This window comes from Epinephelus moara, chromosome 19 (assembly GCF_006386435.1).
Source record: "Epinephelus moara isolate mb chromosome 19, YSFRI_EMoa_1.0, whole genome shotgun sequence".
NCBI classification, from domain to species: domain Eukaryota; kingdom Metazoa; phylum Chordata; class Actinopteri; order Perciformes; family Serranidae; genus Epinephelus; species Epinephelus moara.
In genome coordinates this window covers 37,334,787-37,347,948 of record NC_065524.1, presented here as the reverse complement: position 1 = coordinate 37,347,948, position 13,162 = coordinate 37,334,787, and the positions used below count along the sequence as shown (strand labels likewise).

General features: G+C 40.9%; 1 protein-coding gene across 4 annotated transcripts in view; it reads right to left on the bottom strand.

Moving 5' to 3' along the window:
• Positions 1 to 482: 482 nt before the first annotated feature.
• The window catches only part of epas1b (endothelial PAS domain protein 1b), a 76,022-nt gene continuing 63,342 nt past the window's right edge, over positions 483 to 13,162 (bottom strand). For all 4 annotated transcript variants that reach the window (XM_050071279.1, XM_050071281.1, XM_050071280.1 and 1 more), the window contains 5 exons: positions 11,482 to 12,002; positions 11,181 to 11,277; positions 9,881 to 9,974; positions 9,629 to 9,799; positions 483 to 7,366 (listed from right to left, as the gene is read on the bottom strand). In XM_050071279.1, coding sequence (XP_049927236.1) covers positions 7,215 to 7,366; positions 9,629 to 9,799; positions 9,881 to 9,974; positions 11,181 to 11,277; positions 11,482 to 12,002 — 1,035 coding nt within the window. In that variant the 3' untranslated portion in view covers positions 483 to 7,214. The remainder of the gene's footprint in view (positions 7,367 to 9,628; positions 9,800 to 9,880; positions 9,975 to 11,180; positions 11,278 to 11,481; positions 12,003 to 13,162) is intronic.

Genomic DNA, 13,162 nt, shown 5'->3' with positions numbered 1-13,162 from the left:
TTTTTCTGACAGTTGCATTGTTTATACAGAAGCATGTAATCCTTCTGCTCATCTAAAATTGGACAATTACAGGTCCAAGGTTTTTTACCAACAGCAACAATTTAATACAATGCTAGAGTTTAGTTAGAGGGGTGACACAGGGCTCTGTGCTGGTACCTCTGTTGTTTCCCACTAAATATGTAACATCACTTAGGCTTTTACAATATAAAATTCAAACTTTAACTCTTTAATAAGTTCTAAATGTTTAAAGAATGCAAAAATGTGTGTAACTAAATATAAAATATGACTGCATCATAGGTCCAGTAAAACTGAATATTATTTTTACAAACCAGCATCGTGTTTCTGTAATTATTTGTAAACTGGTAGCAATAAAACATTAACATATTTTACTGTTAATAGCCTCCATGTTCATTTTTCCGTGGGTGAGTTTCTCTGTGATCAGAATGTAAAACATCAGACATAAATCACACCTGAAGCCAAGGGAGGGTAAGATCAGTATGGTTTAATAATAAGATATCAGTGCAGAAACACAAACTTCTTATCGGGTTAAATTCCCCATATAGTAATAACAATGATAACAATATATGATAATAATAAGATCAATATGAATTTTTTAGCATATTAAAAAAAATGCAGAATCCGCTAATATAACTGTACTGTATGACATGGACAAAAACAGAATACACGTAGCTCAACATGGATCCCATAAGGAAAAACAAAAACCCTGTTGTCACACGAGACAGAAGAAAAAATGCTGATATTGTCTTTAAAGAGGAAGTGCAATGAATGGATTAACTCTGACGTGTTTTGCCATTTTTGTTTTGGGGGGGGGGGGAACCCTTCAAGCAGCACAGTGTGTTGAGCACTAGGACTGGTGATAAGCCTTCTGAGGTTTAAATAGAGAAGTGAAGCCCCGCCCATTTTTGGATAGCAGTCTCTCTTCGAGTTATTCTGTCTTTCTAAATAGCTGACACCTGTTCCTCTGTTCAGATATAAAACTATACCTCCTAAGAAGCTTTAAGACTCAGAGAGGTGTAGTTTGTGAATGCTAAAAATACAGTAAATGTTTTGTCGTGGTTAAAATGACTAGCTATACACATTTTTAATCAACTTTAGATTGTCTGGCTGAAGCTTGTGCAGCAGAAGCTATCGTAAAACGGGAGCGGGACTTCACCTCTGCCTAGATTGATTTAAGTCAACTTCCATCTGGCCAACTCTGTTCACATACATTAACACAGTTTAGTTCAAATCTCATCAGTTGCTGAAAAGTCCATCTGAGGTGCTGATCTTCTTCCATGTGCAAGTTTCAGAACATTTATTGTCGTCCTAAAACCTCTTTGGTCTCCAAAAAAATAATGAAAATAATAATGATTTAAAACTTTGAACATGCTTTAAGGTGCTTTTCTGGGAAACCTAATCTAAGTTTGATTTTTATGATTGATTAAAATACAGAGCAAAAATAAATTTTAAGTCTTTAAATACTATAAATAATCATTTAAATAGGAATAGCTCAATGTGCAGGAAGAACTTCCAATGTTAGCAATGTTAAAAATGCCCTCTTGTGTCAAGTAACGCTCACATATAAGGAGAGGAAACAAAATTTGGCTTTCAAGTCTTAGATTAAAGTGCAGAGAGAGAAGGAGTGGCAGCAGAAACAGATGAGGTAGATGTTGAGTGGAGGAGTTGAGAGATATGCGTCAGTGGGCAGGCTGAGCAGGATGTATCTCCCTTTTAATGTCACTCTACTCGACATCTTGTCTTTTCACATCTCTGTAACTGTTCAAACTGTTTCTGTGCCCGCATCCTCTCTCAGGATCGTAACAATCTCCAGTCTGATTAAACCTCATGTGGCTTTGCTCAGCTCAGTCGCTAGAGGAAAATGTTGGCATTGTACGTTTCTGCAAATCAAGAATATGTCACATTTGCTGCTTTTCCTGCCGGGACAGAAGCACAGTAAGTGGTTGTTTCCAGCGGGGTTTGTGGCACCAAAACTGGGTGTTTTAAGCCAGAACATGATCTTTTCCTAACCTTAACCAGTTGTTTTTGTGCCTACACCTTGCCATGTTAACAAAGCGCTGTTGAAGTGTAAAGTTTCAACGGATCTGCTACGTAACAATGAGCAAATGTAAGATAACAGTGGTGTGCAGAAACGTACAAAACCAACATTTTTCTCTGTTGATTGGGTTGCTTAGCTGGTTTGTTTGTAGTTAACATTTAATCTCTTTAAAATCTGGGTTTTATTTTCATACATTTGGACAGTATTATCATCACTTATAACATTTTGGTTACCAATTTTGCTACCAGACAGCTTTGCACCATCCTTTCACTTCTGATGCTGGGATTTATTTAAACAGCAGATTTGGTTCTCACCCTTCGAAACATCTGAATTATCATGTTGCTCTAATGAACTCCATTCCTGTGCTCTCAGTAACTGAGTAGGAACGAATGGCCAAAACCTTAAAAAAAAAAAAGATTGTTTGTCAAATTTTAAATTTTAAAGCTTCTGTGCACATGTTTTTAAGGCAGGCCGTGCAGCATGTTGAGCCACTATTTATCGAACTAAAACTCAGGCGAATTTTCTTTGTGCGTCTGCAAAAGCAAGGCACTAACTCTGTGGGACACTGCTGTCCCCTCTGACCCGCACAGGAGAACTTTCACTGTCCAGTCAGATCTTTTTCAGCTAAACCTAAAACACCTACAAGCAGCTTCATCGACAGACAGTCAGGTCATGCGATGAGCTGGGGAATCCACATCCTTAAAAACCTTTTAATAATTTTGACTCGTCATCACCAGGGGGTCTACAGTGGGTTCTACTTTAATCTAAAAGGTTTCTATTTTATATTTCCTGACTAGGCTGCTGTTCTGTCTGGATCTAAATGATCGATCAGAGGAGGCTATGAAGGAGCTGTTGGCTACAGACCCTGAGGGGTTGTTGTGAAAATCATCCCAACTGTGACACTGACTACAAAAGGCAAGTGGACCCAACAAATGCAAAGCTTCTACTGTAGTTTCACATTAATATCAGGCTCTGCCAGCTGGTTGTTAAAGGGATAGTTCAGATTTGTTGAAGTGAGGTTGTACGGGGTACTTTTCCATAGAGAGTATATTACAAACAGTAGAAGGGGTTTAGCCACTTAAAAAAGTTCCATCTAAATAATCAGCATCAGGTTAAGTGTATGTTTTCTTGAGAGTATTCTCACTGCTTCACCCTAATGTCAGACAGTGATTTTCAACTGGAAAATGAAGCCGTAATGAAGCTGTCTTCAAAGCCAGACTCCATTGAGAAAAACTGTGATTTAACATCGCTGCACACAGGAGCTGCTGGTCTACTGCTGCCTCCATCAGTTAGCTTGTATGTGTTATTGTGTGAATTTGGCATTTGACATGGTTAGTTTGGATTCACGAAGAGGTTGGTGGCTTTAACCAGAGCAAAGATGGGGAACTGAAGCCGTTGACAGCACCTCCGTTGAAACAAGCAGTGAAAACACTCTCAATATAGTGGACACTTAACTGACATTGATGTTTTTCTTTTTAGGTGGGACTTTTTTTAGGTGGCTACAATATGTTTTGTTGCTGGCCCCTGCACAACTAAGAGCGTGCTAACTGATATCTACTGTGTGTAATACACTGACTATGGGTAAGTACCCCACAGAACCCCATTTCAAAAAATCTGAACTATCCCTTTAAATGACAAATGCCGAGAGACACAGTTAAGGTGTTAAAATCCAGTGTCAAGTTAGGGTTTTATTCAGTAACAGCCCCCAGAGTTCAGAGGACGTCATCTACAGGGTCGCAGGAAACACACTGTGCACTTGAAGGGCAAACTCAGTATGTGATGAGACAACCGTAAGGCACATTTATACGAATTAAAATAAACTTTAAAGAAACTTTCAGCACAACATAAAACAGAGAACATCAAAATATAGTGTTAGTGGATCCAAGAGATGTAATACAGGTTCTAAAAATGACACATACATGGTCTATAAAGCACCATTGCTTTTATATATGCAACTTGAAAACTATGTGATTAATTATGTGGCAACTTTACCTTCTTTACAATATTCAAAATGCTACATATCTGAAAAGTGAAACTGATATTCATCTTTAATCTGAACTCTTTTTTTTTTCCTGTTATCTTTTAGTTTTAAAGCAAGAACAAAAACAGTACTGCCCAGCCAAAAGATTCAATAGATATTTTAGGGATATTTAAGAATAAAACTCTGGAGGAAAAAAAATAACAGAACAAAATGCCACAACACAGAAACAGCACGAGAGGAAACAGCACTGCGAGAGATCTGATCCATCTGCATCTACAGGCGTAGATAAGGACAAAGTACCAGAACACATAAACACTAAAAACACTATCTTCAACATTAGTTTTGTCTTTTTAAATACGTAACGTAGATGTGACAAAGCTCTATAATTCATACTCTTAAAGTGGTCACCACACGAAGACGATTACCTCAAAAAAATAGTGAGAATAAGAAAAATACTTTGAGTACAGGAAAGGAGAGGAAAGCTTGTTTTTATACAACGCATTCTGTCGATGCGATCACTGACATCAGTTGGGTGAAAACTACAGTCTACAGGTTGAAAATAAGAACTCTGACCTGGCTCCTAGTTCATTGTGTATTAGGTCGACTAATAATATTCTGTATCAAAGCTTTCTAATATGGGCAGCCGCTCCGTGTCAACACTTACAAGAAAAACTGGCCTCGTCCTAATCATGAAGAATAACACGTACACTCCACTTCCAAGTCACATCGCATGAAGTGTGTAAGCCTACAAATATGTAAGTCAGATCATTTGTACAAGCTATCAGTTTGATGATGAGGCGAGCTATGTTGCTGGCTATAACGAGCTTAATGAAATAATTGCACAATAAGAAAAACCCTGTCATCACTTGGCGCTAGTTACCTGACCGAGAAAGCGTGAGAGGAACAAGTTTAGATAAATCAGATTTAAGGAGAGAAAATAGACAAAAAAAGGAAAAACAAAACTTAACAATATTCAACTTACAGTAGACTACATGTATTGCAATATATGTTTATTAGTGTGTCTGTGAGCGAGACACAAAAAAATAAGAGTCTTGTAGGTAGAGTAAGAACATAAAAAATAAATGAGAAACAAAGCTGATATTGTAAAGTATCCCATCGATTTGGATTAAATAACGTGGGGAGATCTGATGAAAGCTAAAATGTCTCATAACAGAAAAAAAGACAAATTATAAGAACTAAAATAAAATGCATTAATTTTGACCCAAACTGAAGTAATGCTGCTGTGCACCAGTTGTGAGAATGAACAAACAGAGCAGGTGAGGATGTCATAGTGACTCAGGTGGGATGGATTCAGGCAGAGAGGCAGGTAGATGATTGTAGAGGTGTGTCTGTCTGTACATGTGGAGAAGGCTCCAGCAGAGTTAGGTATCATTTGTCTTCTGATTCTACTTATTAATGCAAATTCTCAGGTGTTTTTGAGAATGAACTGAAAGAAAAACACCTATCTTAAGATGACTCTCCATTATAATTAAGTGTTTTATGATTTAAAAAAAGAAATATTGTCTATGTGGTACAACAACAGCGCACCTGAATGACGACAACCAATCAGAGCCAGGTGGAGTCCCTAATGCAGTGTCAATCGTTGCTCGTGCAAACGCTCAAAGCCAACAACAACAACGCACACGACAAAGACAAGAAAACAGAAGACGACGGGTGAAAAGCTTGCTCTCACTTTCACAAGTCCTCTTTTGTCTTCTTGTCTGTGTTATGTACACTGTTTTTGGCTTTGAGCGTTTGTACGAGCTGTAACTGACACTGCATTAGGGACTCCACCTGGCTCTGACTGGGTGTTAGGAGACTTTCTGTCTTGCGTACTACTGTCAAGATATAGTAACTGTTTGAGCAAATATGGCACATGTAGCTTTAATTTTGAAATTATCACATTTTTATTATTAGTATTACCCTAATACGCTGTCATAATATTGCCATTTACACATTAGATGTCCTAAGCTAGCATTATGTGATTTGGGAGCGGTGTCTTTTAAGTCGTCTTTTTTGGGGGGGATTCAACAAGCAGAATCAAAGAGCATGCTTTGTAAAGAATTCTTGGTTCAGAACCAGTTCATGATACCCAACTTTTGCTTGAGGCTTAGACTGGGACTAGGAAAGTGGGCTGGGTCTAATTGCTGGTCAGATACACAAAGTGAAAGAACACAGTGTCTAGGTAGATAGTACTTCTCCTCGGAGCCAAATGATTTAGCTAATAAAGAGAAGGTAGGTCTGGGAACTGAGCTGCATAGAGTTCATATCAGGGTGTAGGTCTGTGGCAGAGACCGGGCCTGGATAAGACACAGGTTGTAGGATTGGATCCCATGCCACTAATGCCCCTTTTACCAAAGGCCCGGGAACACAGAGCGTTTACACCAAACCCAGTGCTCTGCAATAAGTCAGGGTGTGTTTTTGACAGTGTTGCATCATTTTTACTCAGTTAATTGTCCCCCGTTGACCTTTTTTTTTTCCTCAGAGTGACCCATGTTATATATGTGTGGTCGGCTCAATGCAGGGTTGTACACTGTTGTTCGACCTGCATCTCATTTGAGTTGAGGGGAAAAAGGGGTTTAAGTGGCTTGACCCTGATATCTCAGCAACAGAATGTGGTCATGAATACCAATCCCCATAGGTAGCTTAGCCTCAGGGCTCTCAGGAGGCCCAGAGGTACGAAGGTAAAGAAAGGCTTAAAGTTACAATCTCGAAGATCATCACTGCGTTGTCTTTGGCGGCACCCATGGTGATAGGCAGTAACTGCAGTGTGTTTGTTGGCAGACTCAGGCTTGAAACCAGGCTGGTGAATTATTCTATATCGGCTCGTTTTGTGAGCTCTGCAGCTGGTGAGATGAAGGGGTTAACACAGCCGAGACGGTGTGTGTTTATATGTTTCTGAGTATTTGTGAGTGGATTATTAATGACTTTGTGCGGCTTGTGAATTCTTCTGGGAATGTTGCCACATACACCCTGTTTGTAATACTGCAAAAGCAAGGGCTTTCATCACTGGGCCACAGGCTCAGTCACCACCGCCTCATTCAGCGACAGATAGTGACCTAACAGACACTTATTGAAATGAAAATCTTCGAGAGTATTACTTTATGTCTCAGGCTGCAGGTTGAGGCTTAGGGTTGGGATTAAGTCTGGGTCAATGGCAGATTTGAGTCTGGGGCTTTAGGTGGCCTGGTCCAGGGCTCGCAGCAGGTCACAGCCCTGAAGGAGGTGCAGGCTGCCCTGTAGCGGGACGTTTACCTCGCAGTCGTAACGGGTCAACTCTGGCAGAAAGGTGGCCTCAAAGGAAGGGCCCAGCAAGCGACTAGCAATGCCTAGAAAATGAAAGAAAAACTGTGAAAAAAATTTGTGTACCAATGATTGAATACAAGCAGGCAGTGACATCAGTAACAGTCTCAATTCTATTAAGTTATGTCAGACTGTAACATTATCTAAAAACCTTACTTTCTTGAAGGTGAAGTGTGTAAGATTTAGGGGCATCCGTCACTGTTCATTGTTCAGAAAGTTTATTTCAGTAGCCAAATTATCCACTGAGGTTTCTTCGTCTCCAAAACAAACAGACCAGGTGATTAGAATCGCTAAAAACGCTGAATAAAGCAGTCTCACATTACAAATCAGTGCTTCTCCGACGCTATTCAGCATCTCAGGGCTCACCCACAACATGCTATTGTGTGCTCACCATTTTCTGATCCAGAGGATTCTCTCTGTCTTTAACAAACAGACCCAAAAAACACAGTTTCATGTTACGAGTCCATGTATTTCTGACCGACTTTGACATGTCGCTGCAGGCAGCTAGTGCAACACATGATAATGTGCAGTCACCTTTTCTTTCTGATAACTTAACCAGACATTCAGACAGTTCACCGAAAGCCGAATTATCCTAAAAGGTATTTTCCTCTCTAAACATGCGAAAATGTGAATAGCCTTAAATAGAGCCAATGTTCAGTTTGTCTGTTCTTGTGTATTGTAGAAACGTCTGTGATGGAACATGGCGATCTCCATAAACGAAGACTTGCTTCCTACGTGGATAATAACGGCTCATGCTAAGGTAAGGAGAACACAACAATTACATTTTACACTAAAGAAACATTCAGTTTCTGCCAATATATCGCTTTAAATCTTACACACTGATCCCTTAAAATAACATCAATGTGATGGCTAAGTAAAAATAATCAGAGAAAACATGAATTAAGTTTCTTTGCTTAAGAACCTGATTGAAATATACTTACTGGCAGTTCTGTTGTTTTAATGAAATACAACTTTAAAGGGATAGTGCACCCAAAAATGAAAATTCAGCCATTATCTACTCACCCTCATGCTGAGGAACGCTCTGGTGAAGTTTTAGAGTCCTTACATCACTTGCGGAGATCGGCGGGGGGAGCCGCTAGCACACCTAATGGCAGACGGCGCCCCAGACTAACGTCCAAGAACACAAAATTGAATCCACAAAATATCTCCATACTGCTCATCCGTAGTGATCCAAGTGTGCTGCAGCCGCGACATAAAAAGTTGTTTCGAAAAACGTCATATGAACTGTTTTTAGCCTCATTGTAGCCTGTAGCTCTGACTGCCTCTCTGTGCTCCGTGCTCACGTGCGCGCGCTCAGGATGATCGGTGATGCACGGTCTCTGAAGAGCAGCANGTCAGGGCTGCAGCACACTTGGATCACTATGGATGAGCAGTATGGAGATATTTTGTGGATTCAATTTTGTGTTCTTGGACGTTAGTCTGGGGCGCCGTCTGCCATTAGGTGTGCTAGCCGCTCCCCCCGTCGATCTCTGCAAGGGATGTGAGGACTCTAAAACTTCACCAGAGCGTTTCTCAGCATGGGGGTGAGTAGATAATGGCTGAATTTTCATTTTTGGGTGCACTATCCCTTTAAAGCTTCAGTTGGAAACATTTACGAAAAACAATTCTTCTCATATTTGCTGAAAGTGTCACTTTATTAACACAGCACTAAATGAGACTGAGATTCTGTGAAAAAAGTCCTACTCCTCTGCCTGCATTATTGCCTTGTAGCATTTCTAATGGCTTTTGTGCATATGAACGAAAACTGTTGTCGAACGTGAACTGCCGTCAAACTAGGCAGAGCTGATAAAATATGAATCAAGATTCTGATACTGCTGCTCCTATTTCCCCCTTAAATGTTTTTCAGAAACATTTCAGTGACTGTTTAGCTGTGAAATAATTAAGTTTGTGACCCGGCTGCCATTTTGGATTCAGTTAAACGGCTGGACCTACTTTGTCTTTTCATAGCTTAACAGTACACTAACATTATGTATCTGAAAATAATTAGAGAGTAGTTAGGGAGTCCTCGGCTCTGATTGGTTGTTTTCGGTGAGCCACAGTGGATTACAGCAATCGGAGGAGGAGGGACATGACTTTTTTTCCAAACATCATCTGTCTCATGTACTTCTTTCAGAACATAGTGACAGTTTCAGCAAACATGACAAAGTTATATCCATAAAGGTTACCAACTGTAGCAACTCAACTACAGACTGAAATGATCACATAGTGATCTGAGTTTCTGGGCACTAAAACTCTGGATTGTAAAGAGTAAAGTCAGATCAACTCACCTTCACCCTTCTTGTTGGAAGGCAGCATGTTATACTCTGTGTAGCTGCAGCTCTTTTGAGAAAAGGGCTTCTCATTTGTCCCGTTTCCAGGATACTGAGACTTTCTGTGTTGCTGCAGAGAGCTGAGACACGAGGTCATGCTGCCTGGCATCATCCTGCCCATATCTGACACTGAGACAGAGGAACAGAGGGATTACAGGTACAGCTCTTGGTGGGAACAGATGATAGCGTGACATGTTTTTGCGCACATACCTGCCAGTGATCCCGCACTGAGGGAGCGATCCATGGCCGCGCAACTGTCACCCCTCATCTTCTTCCATATGATTTCTGGGGGCGTGCTTTCACCCTGAAACACAGCCACATGGTTAGTTAATTAATTAATTAGCTCCTTTGTCCACAAAATAAGAGTGAATTCCCCGTCACAGCTTTGTTTAAGTATAAATAATGAAAAAAGGAAATGTTAGGGATGTTCCGATCCCAACCAGAGTCATTTAATATTGAGAATCGGCCAATACTGAGTCCTGATCCGATACTTGTATTTTCCTAGATAGTACAGCTGCACAGTGTTGACGTCAAGTGCTTTGAAGTTATTCAAATCAATCCAGTGGACATGTTTGAGAACTGGATGGCTCTGCAATGCTGTTGGGGAAAAAGTTCCCTGCGTCCAAACTGTTCCTTAAATAATCTCTTTAATTGTTCTGGCCTTGTCGCTGTTTTGGAGGGATGTTTCTCTCCTTTTGAGAGAGTATTCTTTAGTGCAGCCTTGCCTGAGTTAGCCTACCTGACTGAACTGTAGCCTTTATTGTCTTCTACATTATTTATATTACTCTTATTGGCTTTATGCTAGCGGGCTGTTGTTGCACTAGTAGCAGTGTGGTGAGTGTGGCTGTCAACCTCAGCCCCTGATTTTGGAGTTGTCCTCGGCTACGGAGTCCACAACGTTACATCGCCGTGTTTCTACAGTAGCCCAGAACGGACAAACCAAACCTGTACCTGACTTGCCAAACAGTGTTGGAGAAACACTGATTTGTAATGTGAAACTGCTTTATTTAGTGTTTTTACCGGTTTAAATCACCAGGGGTCTCATTTATAAAACAGCGCATAGGGCCATACTAAAAATGTACGTACGGACATTAACCAAAATGGTGTGAACTGAAAAATATTAGACAATTTCACGTCTCTAAGATGTTTGTAAGCATGGGTCAAAGTTTCCTACATCAAGTCTGTTTTTATAGATCACAACTTTTGCATGGAAAGTGGCGTACGCCTCTTTCAGGCCTTGTTTCCTGCATACACAACAGTTAAACATGAGTCCCTGGTGTGTTTGTTTTAGAGAGGAAAAGACCTCTGCGGATAATTTAGCTCACTGCTAGATGCCTCTAAATTCCCCTGAATCTTACACAAGTGAAACTGTCTCAAACCTGTCACTATGAGACAGTTACTCTGAATAATCTGCTCTATTTTATGCTCTAATGATTCTCAAGACCTCTCAGGACCTTTTCCAACCGAAACTGGACGGATTAATTCCTGCATGTTTATCAGAGAAACTTACCACAACCATCTGGTTGAAGGAGCGTTTGATGCTGTTGGCCATGGCCACTCTGGCTGGACTCATGTCCCTGTAGACTTGTACAAAATTGTCAATGGACCTACACACACAAAAACACACACACACATTCAAATGTAATGCTAAAACAGCCTGCTATGGTCGATCTACTAACAGGATGGATCAACATAACACTGTCTGTTTACATGTATTCATCACTGCATGTATAAATATGTGAGGTATTTAAAGCCTTATTTCTTATCTTATTTCTAGGTTTAAAATGTGACTGTATTGGTTGTTACATCACCTCTGTTTCTGCATAAGGTGTGACATGTTCTGTTGGCATGACGGGCGCTCCTCTCCTGACAAAGTGTCCATCAGGCAGGCCTTGGTGGCTCGTGGTTGTTGTTGGTAGGTTAACAGAGGGTCTGGTGGCCAGTGCAGATTCTGCCACCCTTCCAGGGCAGATGGACGCCAGCTGGAGCCTGTTGAGGGAGGACTGTGCACTTGCCCCGTCATGAAACGAGGGTCTGAGGTCCCCTGGTTGGAGCCTCTCTTCTCCCCTGCACCCCAGGACGCAGCTTGCTGGTGCCGGAAGTGGCCTTGGTGCTGAGGAGAGGACAGGGGCTGGAAGAGGCTGGTGATGTTGCTGAAGCTCTTTGGGTTGGCCTGGTGTGTTTGGGACAGGCTGCTGTTGCTCCCCATGGATCCTGTTGAACCTCCCTCCAGGGACTCAGACTCTGGGATGATGGGATTCAGCTGGAAGTCCTCACCGTCCATCTGGATGTAAGGAGCTAAGGTCTCCAGGTCGAGGTCACTCAAGTCCCTCTGGAGAAGATAAAGATATGCATGTTACCCTGCTGCCCAGCTGATGTTTTTGCCTTCTTGAACTGGTACATTTTTTGAGGTACATAAATGCAAACTCATGTCGTTTAGACAAAATTGTTCAAACCTAGAAAGAGACTCCAGCTGGCCTTATCAATACAGCCCAGAGCCCCACTGAAATGGACTCTTGCCCAACTAAATTGAAGTGATTCACACTGGGTATATTTCTGTTTTTGTGTACGCTGAATTTAAATAAGGTCCAGGGACGGATCTCCCGGATCTGTGACAGAGGCCTGGTCTAGGCACCAGATGTGCTCAGCGTGCCAGATTGCCTCAGGGTCCTGATTCTCTGGATGACTTCAAGACATTATGATTCACTGTATGTTAAAGTGTACAGAAGCCCTACCTGATACGTTTAATGCAGACAGAATGTTTATGTTTTCGATTCTATGCTGTGCGTAATGAATAAAGAATTTTAAAATGTAAAATCTTAAGTACAGATGGTTCATTGTCTTTGTTAAAATACCTATAACTAAAGAAAGATGTATTTTTAAGATGTAAAACTGTGTACCAGGCTGCAGCAAGACATTTCTGCACAGCACAGAATTCAAAACATAAAAATTGTCTACAATTACAGCCTCACAATTGAATGCCTCTGCGCACCCGACATGTTGCAGTTACAACTCAAGTGTGTGCGTGAAGCATTCATGTCCATGTAACATTAATGCTTCACACACATTCCCCTGCCCCATCAGCACAAAAGATCTATACAGTCAGCACAGTTTCAATATCAGTGTCACCAATTCAGTATCTGACCAAATGTCTTACCTTCTGTTCCTGAGATATGACGTTGAATAATGGCCAGAAAGTTTTTGTAAAACATTATGATGTCACAGTGAAATTGACGTTTGTTATGGCCACTTTTTTGACCAACAAAATCTAATCTGTTTCTTTGAGTCCAAGTGGACGTTCGTGCCAAATTATAAAAATTCACCTAGCTGATCTGGCAGGCCAATTACACTTGATAAAATCTAGAAACTTGCGCCTCTTCATTTAATAAAAGTGATTCCCGACTGGCACTCCGGCACAGAGCTTTTATTTTGAAGTGCCGTTTCCTGCTGTAGAATGACTAATTGACAGACAGCTACTTGACAGAAACAGCA